General features: G+C 40.7%; 2 protein-coding genes and 1 long non-coding RNA gene across 3 annotated transcripts in view; 2 read left to right on the plus strand and 1 right to left on the minus strand.

Annotated features, from left to right (window-relative positions):
• Positions 1-1,052: 1,052 nt before the first annotated feature.
• Positions 1,053-7,695, plus strand: LOC123972516 (vimentin A2-like). The gene is made up of 9 exons (XM_046052042.1): positions 1,053-1,664; positions 2,052-2,112; positions 4,386-4,481; positions 4,727-4,891; positions 6,265-6,390; positions 6,579-6,799; positions 6,929-6,972; positions 7,073-7,158; positions 7,267-7,695. The coding sequence occupies exons 1-9, from the start codon at positions 1,138-1,140 to the stop codon at positions 7,306-7,308; spliced, it is 1,368 nt and encodes a 455-aa protein (XP_045907998.1). The 5' UTR covers positions 1,053-1,137; the 3' UTR covers positions 7,309-7,695.
• LOC123972517 lies at positions 6,509-8,493 on the minus strand. Its single transcript, XR_006825427.1, has 3 exons — positions 8,466-8,493; positions 8,173-8,232; positions 6,509-6,779 (listed from the first exon to the last, which is right to left on the minus strand). It is a non-coding gene; the product is annotated as an uncharacterized LOC123972517 (long non-coding RNA).
• A 1,062-nt stretch (positions 8,494-9,555) lies between these two features.
• pde1cb (phosphodiesterase 1C, calmodulin-dependent b) overlaps positions 9,556-21,080 on the plus strand; it is a 118,136-nt gene continuing 106,611 nt past the window's right edge. The window contains exon 1 of the mRNA XM_046052036.1: positions 9,556-10,269. Coding sequence (XP_045907992.1) covers positions 10,005-10,269 — 265 coding nt within the window. The 5' untranslated portion in view covers positions 9,556-10,004. The remainder of the gene's footprint in view (positions 10,270-21,080) is intronic.

Consider the following 21,080-nt stretch of genomic DNA (forward strand, 5'->3'; position numbering starts at 1 on the left):
GCACTGGCTCAGCTCTGCTGCCCTGCGTCTCCCTTCACAATCACTGAATCGCAGCTAGTCAGCAGCACTGCAGCACCCACGGCTCTGTATGCAGAGAAGGAAGACGGAAAGACAGACAGAAAGACAGACAGACAGGGAGGGAAAGACCTTCTCTGACAGATATGATATATGTTTATTGTCTGCTGCAGTTCAATCTGAGGAAAGGGTGACTAATAACAAACTGTAAACATACGCTCCAAGGCTGCGGCAAATGGTCCTGTATTAGATGACTTTGATTTGTACCCCACCCCAACCTCCCTGTTTTCTCTCTCTGAGTGTGTGACCACCAAAGACTTATGTGTGTTGCAGATTAGCGGGCAGCCTTGATGTGTTTGCATGTCGTGTCTCACATGATATTCTCTGAAACAACTTTGAAGCTGCTCACTTCTGTACATCTCTTTCTCACTCATGCATTCCACATACTGCGAAATTAACTGCATGCATAATATGCTTCAGTACACTAAACTGTTAGCATGATTGGGGGACTTATGACACAGTGCTTCATAAAACTGATTGAAAAACTTGGAAAAGGATAAACCCATGCAAACCCATGATCAACACCTATAATCTTCTGTGTCCCGATGAATACTATAGAGATCACACCCACAAACTAAGTGTTCAAGGGTTTTCTAGTTAGTAGTTAGATCTGGCAAACATCCCAAAAGAAATTGTCTAAAGAACTACCAGTAGCCCAATCTGCATGATCTCCTGATACTCTCATGCGGTTAAAGGCTTCTTTGAGGAAACCAATGTAATTGCCCATAGGTCAGCTCCGGCACTGTGAGGTTTAAGGTTAAACATCAGGATCTTTGATGTGGCACAACATGCCAGACCTCGCTTATCTTTATTTTATGGTGCGTAATAACAGTTTGGCCTAGTTTGCTCCAGTATCTCTTATGGACCTGAAAGACAACGTTTATGTGGTTCCGTTCTCTGATTGGATGGTCAAGGTGTCACTCAAGTCACCGTTGTCTCATTTGCGTAAGGAGGAGACTATAAATAAGTAATGGTTTAGGAGACGCCTTCCTAGGCAGAGTCCGTTGATGCACTCGGGACAAGAGCAACACTGAGCTATTGTGTGAAAAAGGTACAAACGAGATGTCTTACAGATCAGCTCCACATTCTTCTTACAAGAAAATGTTTGGCGGGGAAAGAGCCGCGTCCAGGACCAGCTACTCCAGCCGCCAGTTCTCCAGCCCGGTGCGCTCCTCTCGGGTATCCTTCGGTCTGTCCTCCGCGCCCAGTGTGTACGCAGTGAAGACCCAAAGGCTCCGGAGCAGCGCAGCCATGCCCCGGCTGTCCTCTGAGAACTTGGACTTCTCCCTGTCCGATGCCATAAACAGCGAGTTCATGACGAACCGCACCAACGAGAAGGCGCAGATGCAGTCGCTCAACGACCGCTTCGCCAACTACATCGACAAGGTCCGCTTCCTGGAGCAGCAGAACAAGATCCTGCTGGCGGAGCTGGAGCAGCTGCGGGGCAAAGGCACGTCCCGGGTCGGAGATCTGTACGAGGACGAGATGCGGGAGCTGAGGCGCCAGGTGGACCAGCTCACCAACGAGAAGGCCCGGGTGGAAGTTCACCGGGATAACCTGGCAGACGACATCGACCGGCTGAGAGAGAAGTAAGAGGCGTGGCGCGTCTCAGTTCTGCACTCTGTGATGATAAAGAAACCCCATGCAGATTTTGTTATGTCGTGTAGGCCCTATAACCAGAACAGTTATTATCACTAAATACACCATTATCATCTATAAACTTGTTATATAGACTTAAATACAGCCTAGACATTACTCAGTGTCTTGTCTGGGTGCCAGGTACTGCGCAAAATACTGGACTTGATGTGCTGCCGCGGCTTTGTTTAGTTTATCTTTCACGGAAATGTCAAGAAGTGTAGGCAGAAAAGGAAAACCGAGCTGGGGAGACGAAGACAAAGGGGTCGTGGCGGCTGTTAAGGTGGAAAAGTTCCACTGGCTGTTCAAATAAAATGACTGCTTTCCGTGTGTCTTTGCAGGTTGCAGGATGAGATATCCCAGAGGGAGGAAGCTGAGGGTAACATGCAGAGCTTCAGACAGGTACAGTATGATCCACGTTATGAAAGAGAGCGTTTTCACACGTGTTGACATCAAGTAAATCTGTGCCTCTGCTATATTTTTTGTGTAAAAGATTGGGATTTTGCAAAGAGACTGATAATAGGGAAAATTCCTTAGTTTTGAACAGCAGAAGATGCTGAGGGTTCCTGAGCCCTCCACTGCCCCACCTCTCCCAGCTATTCCTGGTTAAGGGTTGATGACCTCAAGGAGATTAGATGAAACCTTAATTGTCTCACTTTTAACAGTTATGTGGCGTGACTGTCCGTTTTTTTGTCTCCTGCTGGATCTTTGTCTAATTTTTGCCCATGAGCTGCAGAGACAGGAATGCGCTCTCCTGATGGCACAACAGCAGATTCTAGCCATGATTCGAAATAGCTGTGGAGCATAACTGACCCTGGCCTGGTACAAAAGGCCAAGTTTTGGCTGTTGAGACAAATCAGGCCTGCAGCAAGAGGAGATCATTTTAAGTCTGACTGGTCACACTGAATGAGACTGGACACAAACACAACAACAGTGTGGACCCAATGTGGTTATCAGAGCGAGAAGACAAGCCACCACGTGACCCTGGCTGTCTCGTTCTGCGAGGGCAGCAGCACATGAAAATCTCCCTCTTTTATGGGCTTGTCAGAGATTGTTCCCTATCACAGGGTTTTATGGTGAATAATGAAGTTATGATGAGTCGTCCAAATAGTTTCAAATAGGCAAGAGACAAAAAGACAAAAAATTAGGTGTATTTGCATAAGACATACAGATATATATGAGTAAGCACAAATTCTCCAGTGATTATGTGCTTTTGTGGCTTGCAGTTATCAATATGGCAGGAAGGAAGTCCCTGTGCCCTGTCATGGTGGCACTCAGACAACAATGCAGTGCCGGCTCTCGCTCAGTTAGGCACACAGTCACTCATCCAGCCTCTGGGCTGTTTGGGAAACCCTGCTGAATAGCACACTTTGTTTGTGGCATTAGAGCAGGGGCAAAGCTGCTTCATTTGCTGATACCTCAATTACCAGCCTGCCAACGCCCTGACAAAGCACAGCGGTGTGGTGCCACAGTGAGTGTGTATGTACGAGAGATAGAATGGAATTAAATATAGTATATAGAACAAAGTAGGGTGTTTTGAAAACAATAAAATGTTTTACATTATAGTGTTTTTGATCATAAGGGACTATTTGCTTTTGCTTAGTTTAGTAAAGTTATAAAATGTAAGATGCAATAATTCCTGTATGTTAAACCACACACTTGCAGAGCTTCTAACTACATTTCTTCCAAAAGAACCAGGAGAGATTTTCACTTTAAGAATGCAGTTAGGTAATAACAAATGGGATTAAGGGCCTCCTGAATACAGTGCCTCTTTTTATTAAATCAAATTCCTTTATATTGGGATGGAAGCCATTTCACTGAATTTTGTTGAACCCTTTTCCCAGAGGTAAGGACAGGCAGGCATGCAACTATAGTTTGATTTGCTTGTTTTTTTGTACAGTAAGTGCCTTCAGGCTCAATTTTGCAAACATCATCCTGCCGATCTGCATTAGTGGTGGAAATATCTCTGTCCTTTGCTAAGTACTCCATTACAAGTTAAGGTCCTGCATTCAAAAAATGATTTAAGTAAAGTAAGCAAAATTATAATTCAAGTATCAAAATAAACATAAACATTATGCTGAAACAATAATTTCAGAGGTTTATTAGTTACTTAATATTGTATTTTGTCAATATGTAGCCAATTTTATAATACTAAGTAACATTCAAGTACCTCTAAACTGTACCTCAGTGCAGTTCCTTTGTAAATGTGCTTTTTTTATTTTCCAGCACTGCCAATCTGACTGTGATGTAGAAAACTTTATTGTCAATGCACCAGTAGTACAATGAGATTTGCTGTCCGACTCCTAAACTCCAAAAGAAACACTTTACATACATGCACACACACTCATTCACACTAGGCCATGATTAAAAAAAATTAGAGTAGTCAAGGACTGTGGCTTGAAAGCTGCTGCAGTGTATAAAACACATGGGAAATCATAAGAAAACAGCTGATCTGCAGTGACACTTGTGATGTGTCTACAGTGGATCTTAATTGGATGCATGTGTTTGTGACCTTGCCTCACTACACAATGGGCCATTCTGTATACATAGGTGTTGTGAGAGTGTGCTCATACAGCATATGAAAAAGCATTTTCTTTTTATGTCAGCAAACACATGATACATAATTGATGTCACCTTGACAAGTTACCTTATTAAGAGCCAGTGTCACCACACAGGATGTGGACAATGCTGCCCTCGCTAGACTGGACCTGGAACGGAAGGTCGAGTCACTTCAGGATGAAATCAACTTCCTCAAGAAACTGCATGATGAGGTAACCTTCTTCCTTTTGGGCCAAATAATTTGAGGCATTTGCTAATCTGCCTTGGGTACCAAATTCGTAGGGTTCATGCAGGATGCATTAGATCAATTATAATGCAGCCAGGAAAGTCATTGAAAGGTATACACAAGGACATTAAAATAAATTGTCTATGAATCATGATACTGTCCCCAACGAATGTCATTTGAGTATGAAATAAAAAGTGCTTGTACATGCCAGTTCTATTCATTCGATTGCAGGAAATGCTGGAACTGCAGAACCAGATGCAGCAGCAGCAGCATGTGCAGGTGGACATGGAGATGGCTAAACCTGACCTGACAGCTGCTCTGAGGGACGTCCGTCTGCAGTATGAGCACCTGGCCTCCAAAAACATCCAAGAATCTGAGGAATGGTACAAATCCAAGGTGAGGATTTTCATAACATTTTCAAAAGCAACATAAAAAATGGATGACAGCTTGAATATAATATAAAATTCCGCACATTTCAGATCCATAACATTTAAATGATCAAATGATCAGTATTTTTATGTTAACTGATCACATGACAACTTGTGTGTGAAACTGATTACTCATAGTGATGTACCCACAGGAAACTGTCAACCGACTCTGCAGTTCCCCTCAGCTCCAAGCTCTTTGTTTTGGTTTTCTAGCCAGCAACTTTACGGTTTTGGTTCAGTTTCATGAATCTCGTCAGTGCAGTTTGAGCGAAGAATGTCTAAAAACCGACACTACAGTACCTGCCCAACACTAAATGGCTGACCAAGTTAACAACTGAGGACTAGCAACAAGCAACTTATTAAGGAGCATTTAGCAGCTAAGAAGACATAGATATTTCCTGCAGGAGTTGGTAGAGACCAAACACATAGCTTGGAGAGGTAATATTGGAATTCATCAGTCAGAAACACAAGTCCAAATGAATGAATAATGTTGTTGCTCCTTATCCACTGGATTTTGTAAATAGGTTTCGTAACAAGTTCACCATATCAACTTAAAAAGTGATAATAGGTGCTTTTGACTTCATTCTGGACTTTACATAAGGCATGCTGGTTAGAACTTTTGTCTAACTTTTGCCAGCGCTGTAAAATGTCACCATGTCACATGACATTAAAACTGCAGCAAGGCAGCTGCAGTTTTCTTTGTCCGCCAATCGCAGTTGCTTTTGTCCGGCTGCACCAAGTTACAAACAACTTTTGCCTGATCTTGTGAAATTTGCCTTTGCCAGTGCTGCAAGATCACTCATCGTTCTAAGCTCACAGTAGGATCACGCACTCTACGGGAGGTAGAATGTGTCCGACTTGACAGCAGTATTTTTATACCCTACCCCTGCATTCTTCTTCATCGCACATTTGACTATCAAGTCGGCGAAAGTCAGCCACAGACTTCTCAAATGCAAGTAATGTGTCAGGGTTGTGTTCACTTCCTCCAAGTGGCCCCCAAAAAACTCAGCTAGTACAGGTTTCAATTAAATGCAAACATAATTTTTTCTTAAAAAGGCATTTGATCATCTGCTAAAATACGGAAAAGCAGTGCAGGAAAGTAGAACATTTCTGTCTTTATTACCTTTTGAACACTGGGTTGTAGTCCTTAAATATGCTTCAATATCCAAACTGCAGTGTAATGCCTGCAAGTATCCTAAATAGCCACATCTTTCATAATTTACACGCCTCACGCTATCTGCCATACTCATTCTCCCTCAACCTCTGACTCATCATTTATTGAACAGTTGATCTCTCAATTCTTCATCCCTCTCTCTCTATATATGTCACTGTTGTTGCCAGTTTGCTGACCTCACTGAAGCCGCAGCCAGGAATAATGATGCTTTGAGAGTGGCCAAGCAAGAGGCCAATGACTATAGACGCCAAGTTCAGGCACTGACTTGTGAGGTGGATGCCCTTAAAGGAACTGTGAGTATGCAACTTTAGGCTTACACAGAAATGTAAGGTAATGATGCAAAAACCTCAATCTCTTCAATCCATATATAGCTGGAATCAAGAGCACAAAAAGTTCAGAAAATACACTGCATGCGTTTGAACGCAATTTAATAACCAAAGTTTTTTTCACTGATAAACTGTCACTTTTGCTGCTGCCCCAGAATGAGTCCATGGAGCGCCAGATGAGAGAGATGGAGGAGAACTTCTCCATGGAGTCAGGTGGTTACCAGGACACCATCGGCCGTCTGGAGGAGGACATTCACAACATGAAGGACGAGATGGCCCGCCATCTCCGGGAGTACCAGGACCTCCTAAATGTCAAGATGGCCCTGGACATCGAGATTGCCACCTACAGGAAGCTGCTGGAAGGAGAGGAGAGCAGGTGATAGATCATAACCTTGCATCTTCAAAAAAGACAGTCACAATGTCAAGCTGACAGATATGCACATGAACATATTCATGCCATCAACAACATGTATTGATTGGTGGACTGTACTTTCTCCATTTTCAGAATCTCCACCCCTCTGCCAAACTTCTCGTCTCTAAACGTGAGAGGTAGGATCACATTCTCCATGTTGATTTCACAGCAGTAATGTTAGTATTGGATTTTAAATTGCGCAGTTAATAATACAACACACATTTTTATTTATTTCAGAAACAATGATTGATTCCAGACCTCACGTTGAAAGCACAACAACCAAGAAGGTTCTCATCAAGACCATTGAGACCCGGGATGGTCAGGTAGAATCCACTCCAAGTGATTTTAAATCAAAGCAACATTCTGATGGTCGTTTGAGCTCAGACACACACCTCATCACCTTTTCTCTGTCCTCTTATGTCCTTGTTCAGGTGATCAATGAGTCCACCCAGAACCATGATGACATGGAGTAATAATGTCTTTGTTTTTGCCAAACAATCATCTAAAGCAATACGAAGAAACACACTTCACCGGGTCTACAAGCAAGCAAACAAACCAACAACACACAAAAAGCAAACCGCTTCTAAAAGTGCCTTTATATGTGATGAACCAGTAAGCCTGTTAGTTGACACAGACTGTATTTTGCTTCCTCCTCTGCTGAAAGTATTATCCTTTGTCACATTTTGTTTAGACACAATAATGAAATCAGCACAAAATAGAAATCCTTATTGAGGTCTACAAAACCTTTCTTTGTAACCAAAGTAGTATTTTTGATCAGAACAGCATGCACACTCCAGGAAACCTGTACGCTAAAGATGTCACAATTGCCTGTACGCAGCAATAAACCATTAAGACCGTAACTCTGTACTGTGCATGAGGTGTAATACTTTGCGACACGTTATGGAAGCATTAGGTAAAACATTTCTTCATGTGAAAAAAGGTTGATTTTAAGTAATGCATGAACTGTAAAAACATCCACGTTCATAATTGTGCAATCAGTCTTTAAATCTTACACTCTCATTTTCAATGAGGTAAAAACATTCAACACCGGCTGTTTCAAGAAGCAAAACTAATTTGGAGACAGATGTATTTTTTATGTTTTTGAAAGCAGACAGAAGACACTAAAGACCAAAATGAACATACATTTTGTCATCGTAAATGAGTGAATTGCTTGTATTGTCCTCACTGACAGTCGGATAAGTTGCCCTGCATTATGTCAGGCACGTAATATAGATAGGATACTTATAATCTATGTAGGGAAATTTTTTTTTAGTCACTGCTTTCTAAAGGGATGTCAACCTGAAGGATTCACAACATATCTGCAGGACAGTTCTTACTATTCAGGAGCTCCAGCAGGGTCCTTGGATTGCAACTCACCACACCCTGCTGCCCTTACCCTAAAGACATTTACATACACAAGAGAGACAAAGTATTAGGAACACCATGAAATATAATACAAAGTTAAATCAACAGAAACCAGTTACAAGCTTCACAGAGTGGCTTTTTCGCAGGGCTATTGTTATGGACAACATCAGGTTGTACAGGTGTTTGTAATAAAGCTATGATAGCGTGTGGTTTTCATAGTTTAATAATAGTTGCCTAGACTTGGTGGGATAAGCATCCCTGGTACCTTATAAGCCTTGACTCTTTGTTTTCCTAAAAAGGAGAGCAGAGTCAAGTCAGAACTTTTAAGACAACATGGACAAGTAAGTGTTAAAAAAAGGACTTTTGAACATCTGCAATTCCATGACAGCTGGGCAAACTCCATCTAAAGAAGATGATCACACAACATGATTGAAAGCTCCAGAACAGCTACTAAATTGAACTTGAGGTAAGATTGTTTGTCAACAATTTACAAGTAAATATCAATTGTAATATGCTTGACAAAATTAAATGTCACAGGTGAGACTATTTAAAAGTTGTATAAAGACTAAATTTGCATAATAAGATCTAATGTGCTGTGTAATAATGTAACAAAGTACATTGAATCAAGTGCTGTACTTAAGGTGAGTTTTGAGTTACTTTTCCATTTTATGCTACTTGATACCTTTACTCTTCTAAAAATATTCTCTATTACTATTAGATTCACTTGACTTGCTATTGTATTTAGTTTAAGAATTTGCATGTAAAACATGATTGGTTCGTGCATTGTGATAATTTAACTACCCAACAGTGTAAAGTTGTTAAATTAGCTCCACATCAACCAGCTACAGTGTCTCTTACAAATATATGTAAATAGGCCATTTTGCTGGATGAGTCATCTTACTTTTGATGCTTTAAGTGTATTTTGCAAATAGGCCTACTACAATACTGTAACCTACTTTTATTTAAATAAGATTTTGAATGCAGGACTCTGTAATTAAATTGGTTTACAGGTCCCAGAGAGATCTAATGTAGAAGTATGGAAAATAAGAAATGGTTTTATCAGAATCAGGCTACAAAAGATCCGATCCCATGGCTAGTTGATAAAAGGGGACAGATATTGATTCACAAGTCAAATGATCTCTGAATCCACTGCCAACCTGCTGTATTTGACTGCCATCTGTTGGTGATTACGTCAATTGAACTACTTCCAGTGGTAGATTATGAACAGCAAGCTAGACCTATACCTACAGGCAGAAACTTTGTAAAATCACATTTTAATTTAATAGTTTGTGCGGACCAGGCGACCAATCTCGCGATAGTTTACATAGTTACGTTAAAACGCGATTTTAACAAAGGGAATCTACTGGTAGGCTGTTGTTTTTACATTAACAATATTAAACCTATTCAAGTCAGTGCAGTTGGACTTCTGCTAATCCGGGATACTTGCCAGTTAATTAATGTCGCTTGTTTTCATCGGCCTCCCTCGAGAGATCAGTGTGAGCAACTTTCTCCCTGTGACGTGTCCGTCGGAGGAAACGCTAGTCGAGGGAGATGCCGACATGATCCGGTTAAACTCTGTTTACCGGTTCTTTCATCATTTTTGGTATCTTTCTGTCAGTTAACTTCGCTAAAAAGATCACGGTTTGTGAATGACAGGGGTTGCTGTGCCCCCCCCCCCCCCCTCCCGCGCACTTTGTTTATTGGATTTGGCGAGTAAAACTAAAATGGGGTCAAGTTTCAACAGGATTTGAGTGAAATGAGAGTCAGAGAAACCGATTCCAACTGAAGCTTTTAACCGTTTTTGATGATGGGCTCGGTGACTTCTGCTCTAACAAGGACAAGAAACGCGCAAGTAAAAGTGGGTTCAGAGCCGGAGAACCATGACTCGGAGAGAAGTCGGTCCGCTCCCGAATCGGACCGGGCCAGGAAGAGGAGCGCGCGGTTCAACGTCGCGAGCCAACCCGGACGGCAGAGTTCCCGCCAGTCGCTGTCCGAGGTGCTGAGCAGACAAGACTCCGACGGAGGCAAACACACTTCGAAGAAAAAGTCCTCTGAAGGTCAACAGAGCCGTGAGTTACTGAGCATGTAAAGATTAGAAGAGAATAAAGCACTTCCTACTTTTTAGAATTGTCACATAGGGGCCTAGCTAAGTTACCACCTGTTGGAGTAATGGGAGTTTGTTGCAAAAGACTCAGTCCAGAGCATACTAATAAACAGTGGATGAAAGTAGCCAAACACACAAATTTAGGCTGTTCTAGTAGCCTATTAAGGAATCCTACTTGTACTTTACATTTTATTTTATGCCACTTTATAGGCTAACCTTACTTCACTACATTTTATAGCCTACTACATTTTTTGTTTGCTATAGTTAGGCTACTACTTTTCATACTATATTGTAGGTAGGCCTAGGAAACAAAACACATCATCAGTTTATTAAAGAAAAAGTTGCATTGTTATAGAAACTACCCAATGATATAGGTCTATGGAGTAGGCTAACCTAGTTAAAAGCTCCACCTCTAGCAACTACAACATAAAAAAGTATGCACTTACATGCATAACTTAAATCTAAAGTCTACATTCATTGCTAATATTTATGTACTTTTACTTGAGTAAAATTTTGATTGCAAGACTTTTGACATAGCGTAGTAGTTAGTCAGTAAAAGTAGGCTATCATGGTGATACATGGCCACTCTGTCAATTTAGCAAATTCAGTAAGAACGTTTTCTATTCTTCTCTCATGAAACTGACATGTCTCAGTTTTATGGGAGCATCATGGCATCAAATGCAGCCGTTGTGTACTTTATACTGCGCATCTCTGTGGTTCAGTTTATGGATTGTTCTGTAGATGAGAGCAACTGGTCACTTCAGAGGAAGCTGTGAATATGCTACTGGAAAAAAGGTATTCAATGAATGAGTGCTGAGCTCTTTGAAGACCAGCCTCAATGCAACATATCTCCACTACCAAAGCATCTCTTTGATGTTTGAGGTGTCCCCCAGACTAAAATAAACCAAATTACAGTCCTATTAATTTGAACAAATTCACACGTGAAGCTGCAATTTTGCAGAGATGTGTTGTTTTTATTGGAAATACACAGTGCAATGTTTTAATGAATTAGCATCGAGTGAATACACACCAGAAATAAGGAGCTGGCCATGGTGAACATTCGCACACTAAACCAATTTCACCACAAACGGTCGACTACACTTGGTCTTTTTGAGGGCAAGTGAAGATGGATTAACACACAAAACTGACAGTTTGCAGAGCTGTGATTTGTATTTTATGGGAGATACATGCAACACTTATTCCGGCAGCTGACAGTTCAGTTAATCTGTGTACTGCAAATATGTGTAGTCCAATTCAAATCTGTGCTCATCTTAACTTTCCCTTTAACTGTTGTTAAACAGTTTCTATTCCTAAAATTTATTTTATGTTGTTTTTTTGTTTACAATTTTGTCCTCTGTATTACTCAGTGTTTCCTTCAGTCCATCCTGTTTATCTTCAGCTCTCTTCCCTGCTGTCACCTCTTCTTCCAACTCCCTGCATACCTGTCCCAGAGGAAAATGCCTCTCCCTGGCTGACTCCTACCATCTGTACTGTGGCGTTTCCATGACTGTATGACAGTGTAGACTCACATAGAGTTTCCTTGCCAGTCCCCGATGATATTGAGGAGTCTCCTCCCTGACTCTCTGCTAACTCACCTTCTACCTCCTGAGAAACAAAATGCAGACACCTGCCTCCTGATCAGCTTATCTGGTAACGTCCCCTCAGTGTCAGATAGTCCCTGTGGTTTAGAGATCTCAACTATGGCTTAGTTTTAAAGTTTGACTTCGGCTCAAACAACTTTAGACCCTGACTCTTTCTGAGCTGCCATTCCACACCCCACAAAATTAAAATGGATCATTTAAAACAGTGTCATGGCTATTTCAGCTACCCAGAATACATGGCCAGTGTACTGTAGCTGGAGCTTCATGGGAAATGTGTTACAGGCAATCATACAGTCAGGTGTCTATAAAAATAGGGATTTTGAAGAGCTGCAATTACCCTGTTGATGATTGAATTAGGTCATGTTCAGAGAGTTTCCTGTGGTGTACAAGGAGTTGCTCTCATAGCATACGTTAGTCATACGGAATGGTATTTTAATAGCACATTTGGAGGAGAAACAGTAAAAGTAAAGTAAAGAGACTGTAGTGAGGGTAAAGACTGGACCAGATCTGCAGTCTTGTAGAAAGAAATGAATAGTATTTCAGATAGAGACTTTATTTCAATTTCCTTTTTCATGATATATTTATAATTCATTCAGTGTTGCATTTCTAAGCAGTAAATACGAATTTAATAAATGGATTTGAACACACTACAATATAATTTTAAGCACATATAAAAACATTTTTAATTAATTAATATACAGTATTTGTCTGCAATCATTCCTTTTCTTATGAAGACACATTTTTCTGTTATTACATCTGTGTTTTACTGTGCTGTCATTTATTATCTGTTTAACCACCAGCTTCACCTTCCACCTTTATCTCTGCTGACAACTACATTATAGTGTGTTATAAACCACAGTGGTGTGAAAAAGTGTTTGCCCCCGTCCTGATTTCTTTTTTTCTTGCATGTTTGTCACACTGAAATGTTTCAGATCATCAAATATTAGACAAAGATAACAAAAGTAAACACAAAATGCAGGTTTTTATTATTAAGAGATAAATGGCCCTGTGTGAAAAAGTGATTGCCCCCTAAGCCTAATAACCCCCCCCCCCCCCCCTTAAAACATAAACAAACTGTGGTTTATCACATCTTTGGGAAGCTGAGTTCAATTTCTCTAGCCACACCCAGGCCTGATTACTGCCACAACGGTTCTGAATCACTTTAATAGGACCTGCCTGACAAAGTGAAGTAGACAAAAAGATCCTCAAAAGCTAGACATCATGCTGTGATCCAAAGAAATTCAGGAACGAATGAGAAACAGAGTAATTGAGATTTATCAGTCTGAAAAAGGTTATAAAGCCATTTCTAAAGCTTGGGACTCCTGTGAACCATAGTGAGAGCCATTATCCACAAATGGCAAAAACATAGAACAGTGGTGAACATTCCCAGGAGTGGCCGGCCGACCAAAATTACCCCAAGAGCGCAAGACTCATTCAAGAGGTCACAAAACCCCCACAACAACATCCAAAGAACTGGAAGCTTCACTTGCCTTGGTTAAGGTCAGTGTTCGTGACTCCACAACAAGAAAGGGACTGGGCAAAAATGGCCCGCATGGAAGAGTTCCAAGACATAAACCAGTGCTTAGCAAAAGACATAAAGGCTCGTCTCAGTTTTGCCAGAAAACATCTTGATGATCCCTAGACTTTTGGGAAAATACTCTGTGGACTGATGAGACAAAAGTTGAACTTTTTGGAAGGTGTGTCCCATTACATCTGGCATAAATGTAATACAGCATTCCAGAAGAGGAACATCATACCAACAGTAAAATATGGTAGTGGTGTTGTGATGGTCTCAGGCTGTTTTGCTGCTTCAGGACCTGGAAGACTTTGGTAAAGGCTGTGGTAAATGGAACCATGAATTCTGCTGTCTACCAAAAAATCCTGAAGGAGAATGTCCGGCCATATGTTCGTGACCTCAAGCTGAAGCACACTTGGGTTCTGCAGCAGGACAGTGATTCAAAACACACCAGCAAGTACACATCTGAATTGCTTAAGATAAACAATATGAAGACTTTGAAGTGGCCTAGTCAAAGTCCTGACCTGAATCCGACTGAGATATTGTGGCATGACCTTAAAAAGCGGTTAAGGCTCGAAAACCCTCCATTGTGGCTGAATTACAACAATTGCTCCACAGCGCTGTAAAAGACTCTTTGCAAGATATCGCAAAAGCTTCATTGCAGTTATTGCTGCTAAGGGTGGCCCAACCAGTTATTACCTTTAGGGGGTAATCACTTTTTCACACAGGGCCATGTAGGTTTGATTTTTTTCTCTCTTAATAATAAAAACCTTCATTTAGAAACTGCATTTTGTGTTTAATTGTGTTATCTTTGTCTAATATTTTAATTTGTTTGATGATCTGAAACATTTAAGTGTGACAAACATGCAAAAAAATAAGAAATCAGGAAGGGTATTTAATAAATCAAGAGGCATCAGCTGGCCTATGGGCTGGAAATTTAATTTAGAATGGGATACTACAATATAATATAAAAGATGAATGCGTTCAGATTTTAATAATATCAAATGTAAATGCTCTGTATTTGTATAGCGCCTTTCTAGTCTTTTCGATTTCGTCTTTCGTCTCAAAGCGCTTTTACACTACATCTGCATTCACACACTGAGCCTAAGTGCTCAAACAGAAACTAACATTCACACACTGGTGGAATAGCCACCAGGGGCAGTGAAGTCAAGCAGTAATTGGCTTTTTTCCATCATTCTTTGAGCAACGGTGATCTGCAAAATAAGCTGTCAGTGAACATGTTGCAGAGTTGTTTGTGTTTGCACGTGTGTGCATTTCACATGCATGTGAACATTCATAAGAGATAAGGTTTGTTTGTAAGACATTAAACTACTGTGTATAGTTAAAGAGGTGGTATTATGCTCATTTTCAGGTTCTAAATCTTAATTAGGGGTTGTACCAGAACAGGTTTACATGGTTTCATTTTCAAAAAACACAGCTCCTCTTTTCACCCTGTGTGTTGTACGCTCCGCTCTTGAGCTACAGAGTGATGCATCTTACTTATCTTTGTTGGGAGTTGCACATGCGCAGTTCCCAGGTAAGGACTACTAGCCAATCAGAAGCAGAGAAGGGCAGGTCGTAAGAAAAAAGGTAGTGTGATCCAAATCAAAGCCGCTTCAGACTGCGACCGTAACCTAGCAGATGGTGTAAGTTATTACCAGTCCACAACCACACAACATCATTGTTCCACATCTTACCATCAGGACTGAACGTTGAACTGTTGCCGGTGTTCTGACGATCTATGCTGCCTTGCCGAAAAATGCCACACACAACTGCCGCAACGTTCTCTTTCTTAAGTTAAAACGTTTCAACATTCCTTAGAATGTAAAGACAGATAAGCGGTATGAAAACCTTCCAGCTGTGTTTTCCTCTGCCGTTGTTGCTGCAGCGGTCTGTGTGACGGCGGGAGCAGAGGGCTCTGTGAGCGGGCGGCTGGCCGGCCTCTCACGCTCTTCCCGCGGGTTGGCACATGCTTTCACCGCAGCCACTTGCGAAGCTCCTCAACTCCGAAAATATTCAAGAATTTTTGTTCCGCCATCACTTCTCGTAAAACTGTCAATATTCAAAATCTACACAGCTGATTTCTCAGCTCAAAACTTCTCAGAAGTGGATTTAATTATGAAATTCCATATGACAACTCGAAAATATAAAACTTTCTGTTGCTGGCCTCTGTCTGACACACGCAATGATGATGCAGTGAATAGTGAATATTCTCTCTGACCAATCAGAAGTCTGTCGTGTTTTCATGTTACATTTTAGTATCCCGCTGGAACCTCGACGGAGGTGAGGTGATATGAAAAAAAGTACCTGGAAGCAGGTACAGGTACAACATTACTACAATAGAAAACCAGACAAAGGCGAGTGGAGCCAAAGGGCCTCCGCTCAGACTAGCTTGGTTTGAAGCCGTGCCTGTCCCCCGCTAGCTGCTTGGCAAGCTTTATGACGCGTTTTCATTGTGACGTCACAAGTAGGAGTAGTAAGGAAGTGAAGGGCTGGACTACAAATGAGCTGTTTTCAAGCGGTTCAGAGCAGAGCTTTCTGTGGGAGATGGGAACTCCCTTTGGGCTGGACTTTGGGCTTTTTCACTTTGCAAACCTGTTACATGCACAAAAAAGATATATAACTCCATAAAGGAAAGGGGAAAAGCCAAAAAGCATAATACCACCTCTTTAAGGATATTACTGTCTTTTATATGCATTTAAACTATGGGAAAAAAAGCATTTGTAACCAAGCACATGGCTTACTGAATTAGTGTTTAGCTCTGGGGTATGAGCTGTTCCATTTTTGTGTGGCCTCAGTAAACAGTGTAATAATTTACAGTCTGCTGTGTCTCCAACACAATCTGTGACATTTTCATAAAAAGAGCAGAATGTAAGTAGTTTTCTGACTCTAAATACAGATTAGTTACTTTTGTCTTTTGGGAACAACCGTGATCAGATTTTATGCTGTACACGGCATGAGTCTGCGAACAGCAGGGCACAGAGAAAGGAGTTGGTCACCTCGCTGAGAAGATGGAGGTGTGCAGCCTTTTGCCTGCAGCTCTTTATCCAACAGCTCACCGTGTCTACTTCTTCTTGTTCCATTACTCCCTACAACATTTCAAACTGATCAGCTGTCAAATAATGTTGACGAACCATAGTTCGATGTCAGTGTCAAGTTCACTGACAAAAACATTGCATTTCCTGTGACTACATTATAATAAAAGTCAACTAATGTTTTGCCAGTATAGCCGTACGTGTTCATTTGTTATGATTACATATGATCAAAAACTAGCAAGTTGACAACTTTGGTAACACAGCCAAACATCAAGCAAGAGAGCACGTACTGTAATGTTACAGATTTCCGAGTGTGTTATCCAGTAAGTTTGCTAACATCAACTTCAGATTTATAGCTAGAGAGTTGACAACTTTGCACACATACACAGCCAAACATCAAACAAGCGTAACAACACAAGACACAGCGAGCCAGCCATTAAGTTATTACTTACTAGTACAATAGCAAGAAGGCCAGCTCAGCATCTGTCTTGCATCATTTCAGCTCTTTGGCTCACGAGTAAAAGCCAGTTCGATATTTACTCGTCTGGTCTCTTGCTCTGTCACTCCTTTTTTATCTTTTCATTGCTTGCTAACTTCTTCTTCGGTCTCTTCGCAGCCTCTGACACAATATCCATAATGAGAATACCAAGCTACCTTCTTCCAAAGCACTTACATTGTATGTTATGTACTTTTTGCTTCTTCTTATAGCTTTTTGCTTGGTGCCGTAAAGCATTATGACGTTAATGCAATAGGTTTTGTGCATGGTATTCCAATGTTACATGTCAGTGTCAGGAGCGCCCTGACCTGGAGTGGCAATGACAGAGATGTCGTTCACCCTATTACAATTCAGTTTACCATCAAAATGATTTTGAAGCTTATTTTAAGATAAAATTACTATAATGTTGCTTTAAATGAAAATCGTTGTGATAGCCACTTTAAAGAGCAACATAGTGATACAAACAATGACAATACAAAAGACAAATAAATGTTTAGAAAAAAAGCAGTGCAATCTATGTCCTCTAGTAGGCCTGGGGGTTAAGTAGCCTATAATTTGGAGATCTTTTGTCACCTTTTCGTATGGAAGATGGGATCATGTGGTCAATGCCAAAGGCTTGTAATGTGGATGCCAATAGCAATGTTATTGTATTTCATCTCTGCCCCACAGTGGGAGTCAGACCTATAGAGCAAGTGAAGGAAAAGAGGCGGCATAAATAAGGAACCAGAAAATTATCTAGTCTGTCTTTAGTGTAGATAGTGGCAACCCTATGTGATACGAATTATGTTATATGTTAAAACTTTACTCCTTCTGTCATGTGTGAGTAGTTTCACTGTTTATTTGGCTAACGCTAGTAAACATCCACAAACATACTAGCATTTTTCCTAGCATACTTCAGCTTTGAAAAATCGCTTCACTCATAGCACATACACTACTTACAGACTGCAGCGACCTTTAGTGTCCACTGTAAATAGAGCTACGTCTAAATCACATCACATCTCCCCCTTTTTTTTAGTTCACCCAACAGGCACATAATAACTAAATATTTCAGTGCAACTTATAGCACAACGTAAAGTTCAGTAAAATATGAATTATGAAATGCTAGTGATTGTAATGTTTTTATTACATATCTGATATTGTTCACTTCACATTTTCATATATATATATATATATATATATATATATATATATACAAACACACACACACGCACACATTATGTTTAGGAACATTCCGTTTAGGAAATTATGTATATACATATAATTATATATGTGAAGTTTGTCTGATTATATTGAATGAACCTTGATTATATGGAATGAAATCTGACGTCATTAAGGCACTGGCGCCATCTTGTGTTTCGATATGTTTAATCTGAACGGATGTGTGACACTATGAGCTAATCAGCAAGAAATCTACGGTCAGCAATTTTGAGTAATGAAGAGATTACAAGCACAGTGGCAAATGAATGTATGGGACAAAACACTGGTAACTATATCCAGTACCATTCTCCCGATGAATAAATGACAGAATGCAGGGAACCTTAGTGTTTTTCACAGGAATTTGTGGGACTATGGTGGGTGGACATTGACTCTCTAGGGGGGTCTGGGGGTATGCTACCCTGGAAGAAAAATTTGTACATTTTAAAGTAAAGTGCATTTTTGGTGCACTTTAAAAGCAAAATAAATCTATGAAGAACTTTGCACTCTTGTTAACAATTTTGTGCCCTAGTAAACTATTTGATCATAAACACACTGTATAGATATAAATGGTGTTATAAATGATAAAAATACATATAATGGTGATGAAACAGCAATAAAGTCATATTAATAATATATTTAATGTTTTTCTAGCAACCCTAAATCAAACAATAATTTGTAAGTAAGTTAACGGCTCCAATGGGATCCCCCGCCATGCTTTTCAAGCGAGTTATGACTTGCTGACCGCTTGTGGTGGGCTAGTGTGCAATCTCAATGTCACGTGAATAGTAATCCACCACCACAAGGTATTGTTTACCATCTTGTTTGCAAATGTTTGCTGCAATGTTCTGCCATGGTCCATGAAGCAGTGGCTTGGTCATCAATGGCTTTCTCCTCTGAGTAGGTTTGTTCCACAGGCAAAACTCACACCCATCTCAGTGATGTCCCATCCAAACCCTGGCCACCTTACCTCCTATGACACTTAGTGAGGCCTTGGTGACCCTGATGTATCTGAGAGAGTACATTCTACTGCAATGGGCTCTGGCAACATGGAATTTGTGTAGAGTATGTGGTATTTGTGATAACTCTGCAGGTCAGCCTGTGTGAGTGTACCAAGCAACTGCCTGGAGGTCAGCATCCTGGCTAGTAGCCTCTCTGATAATGTTCTATCTGTCATTTCAGTAGACTGTTTATTGGGTACATGACAGTTGAAAGGTCAGGGAGAAACTTGCCTAAGTAGTTTATCATCCCGATTGTCTGGTGTAGCTCATTGACTTTTTCAGTGTTGTGCTTGATGCCATCTTTCCCAATGATGTTGTGAAATACTGGATTTCAGATCCCAAATTGACACTTTTCCTTGTTCAGTTTTAGTCCCGAATATTTAACGGTTTCCTTAACTGCGCTGAGGTTATGATCATGGTCTTTGCCGAACACCAGGATATCATCCATAACCAACCACAGTACCAGCGTGGCCTCTTAGGAAGGTGCTCATCTTATCCTGAAATATTTATGTAATGCTGAAGGGAAGCCTCCGTAAACAGAAACAGCCTCAAATGTTATTTGCCTAAATTCACTTAAGGCATCAACAGTGGAGAATACTGTTGCGCCAGACAGCTGTGGTGCAATGTCCTCAAGTGCGGGTAGAATAAACCTCTCCCTTTTCAAAGCTTTGTTTAGCTTAGTTTTTCCACACACATTCTGGGTTTCTTATTGTGATACCTAAAGATCCCATCATTTCAGGTTTTCCACTACCTGAGGCAGGATGGGGAAAGGGATGCAACAAGGTCAGGCGATACTTTAGGGCTGAGTATCTGGCCAGAGCTCAATATTTACTGGAGTACAGTTCAATAGTACAGTGTCTCCAAAAACATCCTCAAAGTTCATCCACACTTTGTACATTCCCCTTTTTGGTTGTTTTTCATCCAAGCAGGTTAGTGGTAAATGGGCCTGTCATCACATAGAGTATATTCAAAATATGTATTTCTGTCCATGTTGCCTTTGCAAATGAACTTTCCACCAGGACTTGTGAGAACTGCTTTGTGTGTTTCTCAAAAGTGGCAATCTTATGTCTGTTCTGATAGTACTGTAAAATCTACACCTGTGTCAATTCTAAAATGCACAGTAGCAGGCCTACCATTGATTAGCAGATCTATACCCACTTGTCTTCATCGGGATCTCTGAAATGGCTCCTAAGAACCATGCACTGCCCTCATCACTATCAGTATCTGTAGTTTTCACTGCCCCCACAAGCTTAGTCTCTCACATAATTTCGAAGTGGCCAATCTAATTGCACTTTCCTCAAACAACTTTTTTTGCATGTGTTGGTTTTGATGCTGCTTTAAGCTGTTGGGTTCTTTTGAATTTTGCATGTCTTTTAAACGATTTGAACTGCGTGAATTTACGTGTAACCTTCAGATCTATGTTCAGACTAAGCAATGCAGATGGCTTTTTGAATTGAATTGAACATCGCTGTTTGCAATTTCAGTGATGATGCGATCTCTTATGTGTTCATCCTTAGTTATTTCAAAGTTATTTTTATATGCATTTTAACTATGGAAAAAAATATTTGTAACCAAGCACATGATTTACTGAATTAGGTGTATGAGATGTTCCATTGCCTCTGTAATCACTGTAATCATTTGCAGTCTGCTGTGTCTCCAACACTACATATGTGACATTTTCATAAAAAGAGCAGAATGTAGTTGACTCTGTCTAAATAAAACAGATTGGTTGCTTTGGTCTATTTTGCGAGGAGGATGTCTGGTGTGTGTAAGACGCCTGATTCTAATCAAAAAGTTTGTTTTGCTCTGCTGACCTAACACTCTCCCAACTGGTTTTGTCTCTTTGATCTGGAACCATGCTGGTGCAAAAATCATTAGCTAAACTTGTGAGCTTTATAGCTCAAGACCCCCCCCCCCCCCCCCCCCCCCCCCC

This window comes from Micropterus dolomieu, linkage group LG06 (genome assembly GCF_021292245.1).
Source record: "Micropterus dolomieu isolate WLL.071019.BEF.003 ecotype Adirondacks linkage group LG06, ASM2129224v1, whole genome shotgun sequence".
Lineage (NCBI taxonomy): Eukaryota > Metazoa > Chordata > Actinopteri > Centrarchiformes > Centrarchidae > Micropterus > Micropterus dolomieu.

What these genes read in the sequence shown, in the direction of transcription:
- LOC123972516 (XM_046052042.1), top strand. Translation starts at nt 1,138, where the DNA reads ATGTCTTACAGATCAGCTCCACATTCTTCTTACAAGAAAATGTTTGGC. An exon ending in CTGGAAGGAGAGGAGAGCAG is followed by an intron (nt 6,800 to 6,928) that starts GTGATAGATCAT and finishes CTCCATTTTCAG; the next exon opens with AATCTCCACCCCTCTGCCAA. An exon ending in CTCGTCTCTAAACGTGAGAG is followed by an intron (nt 6,973 to 7,072) that starts GTAGGATCACAT and finishes TATTTATTTCAG; the next exon opens with AAACAATGATTGATTCCAGA.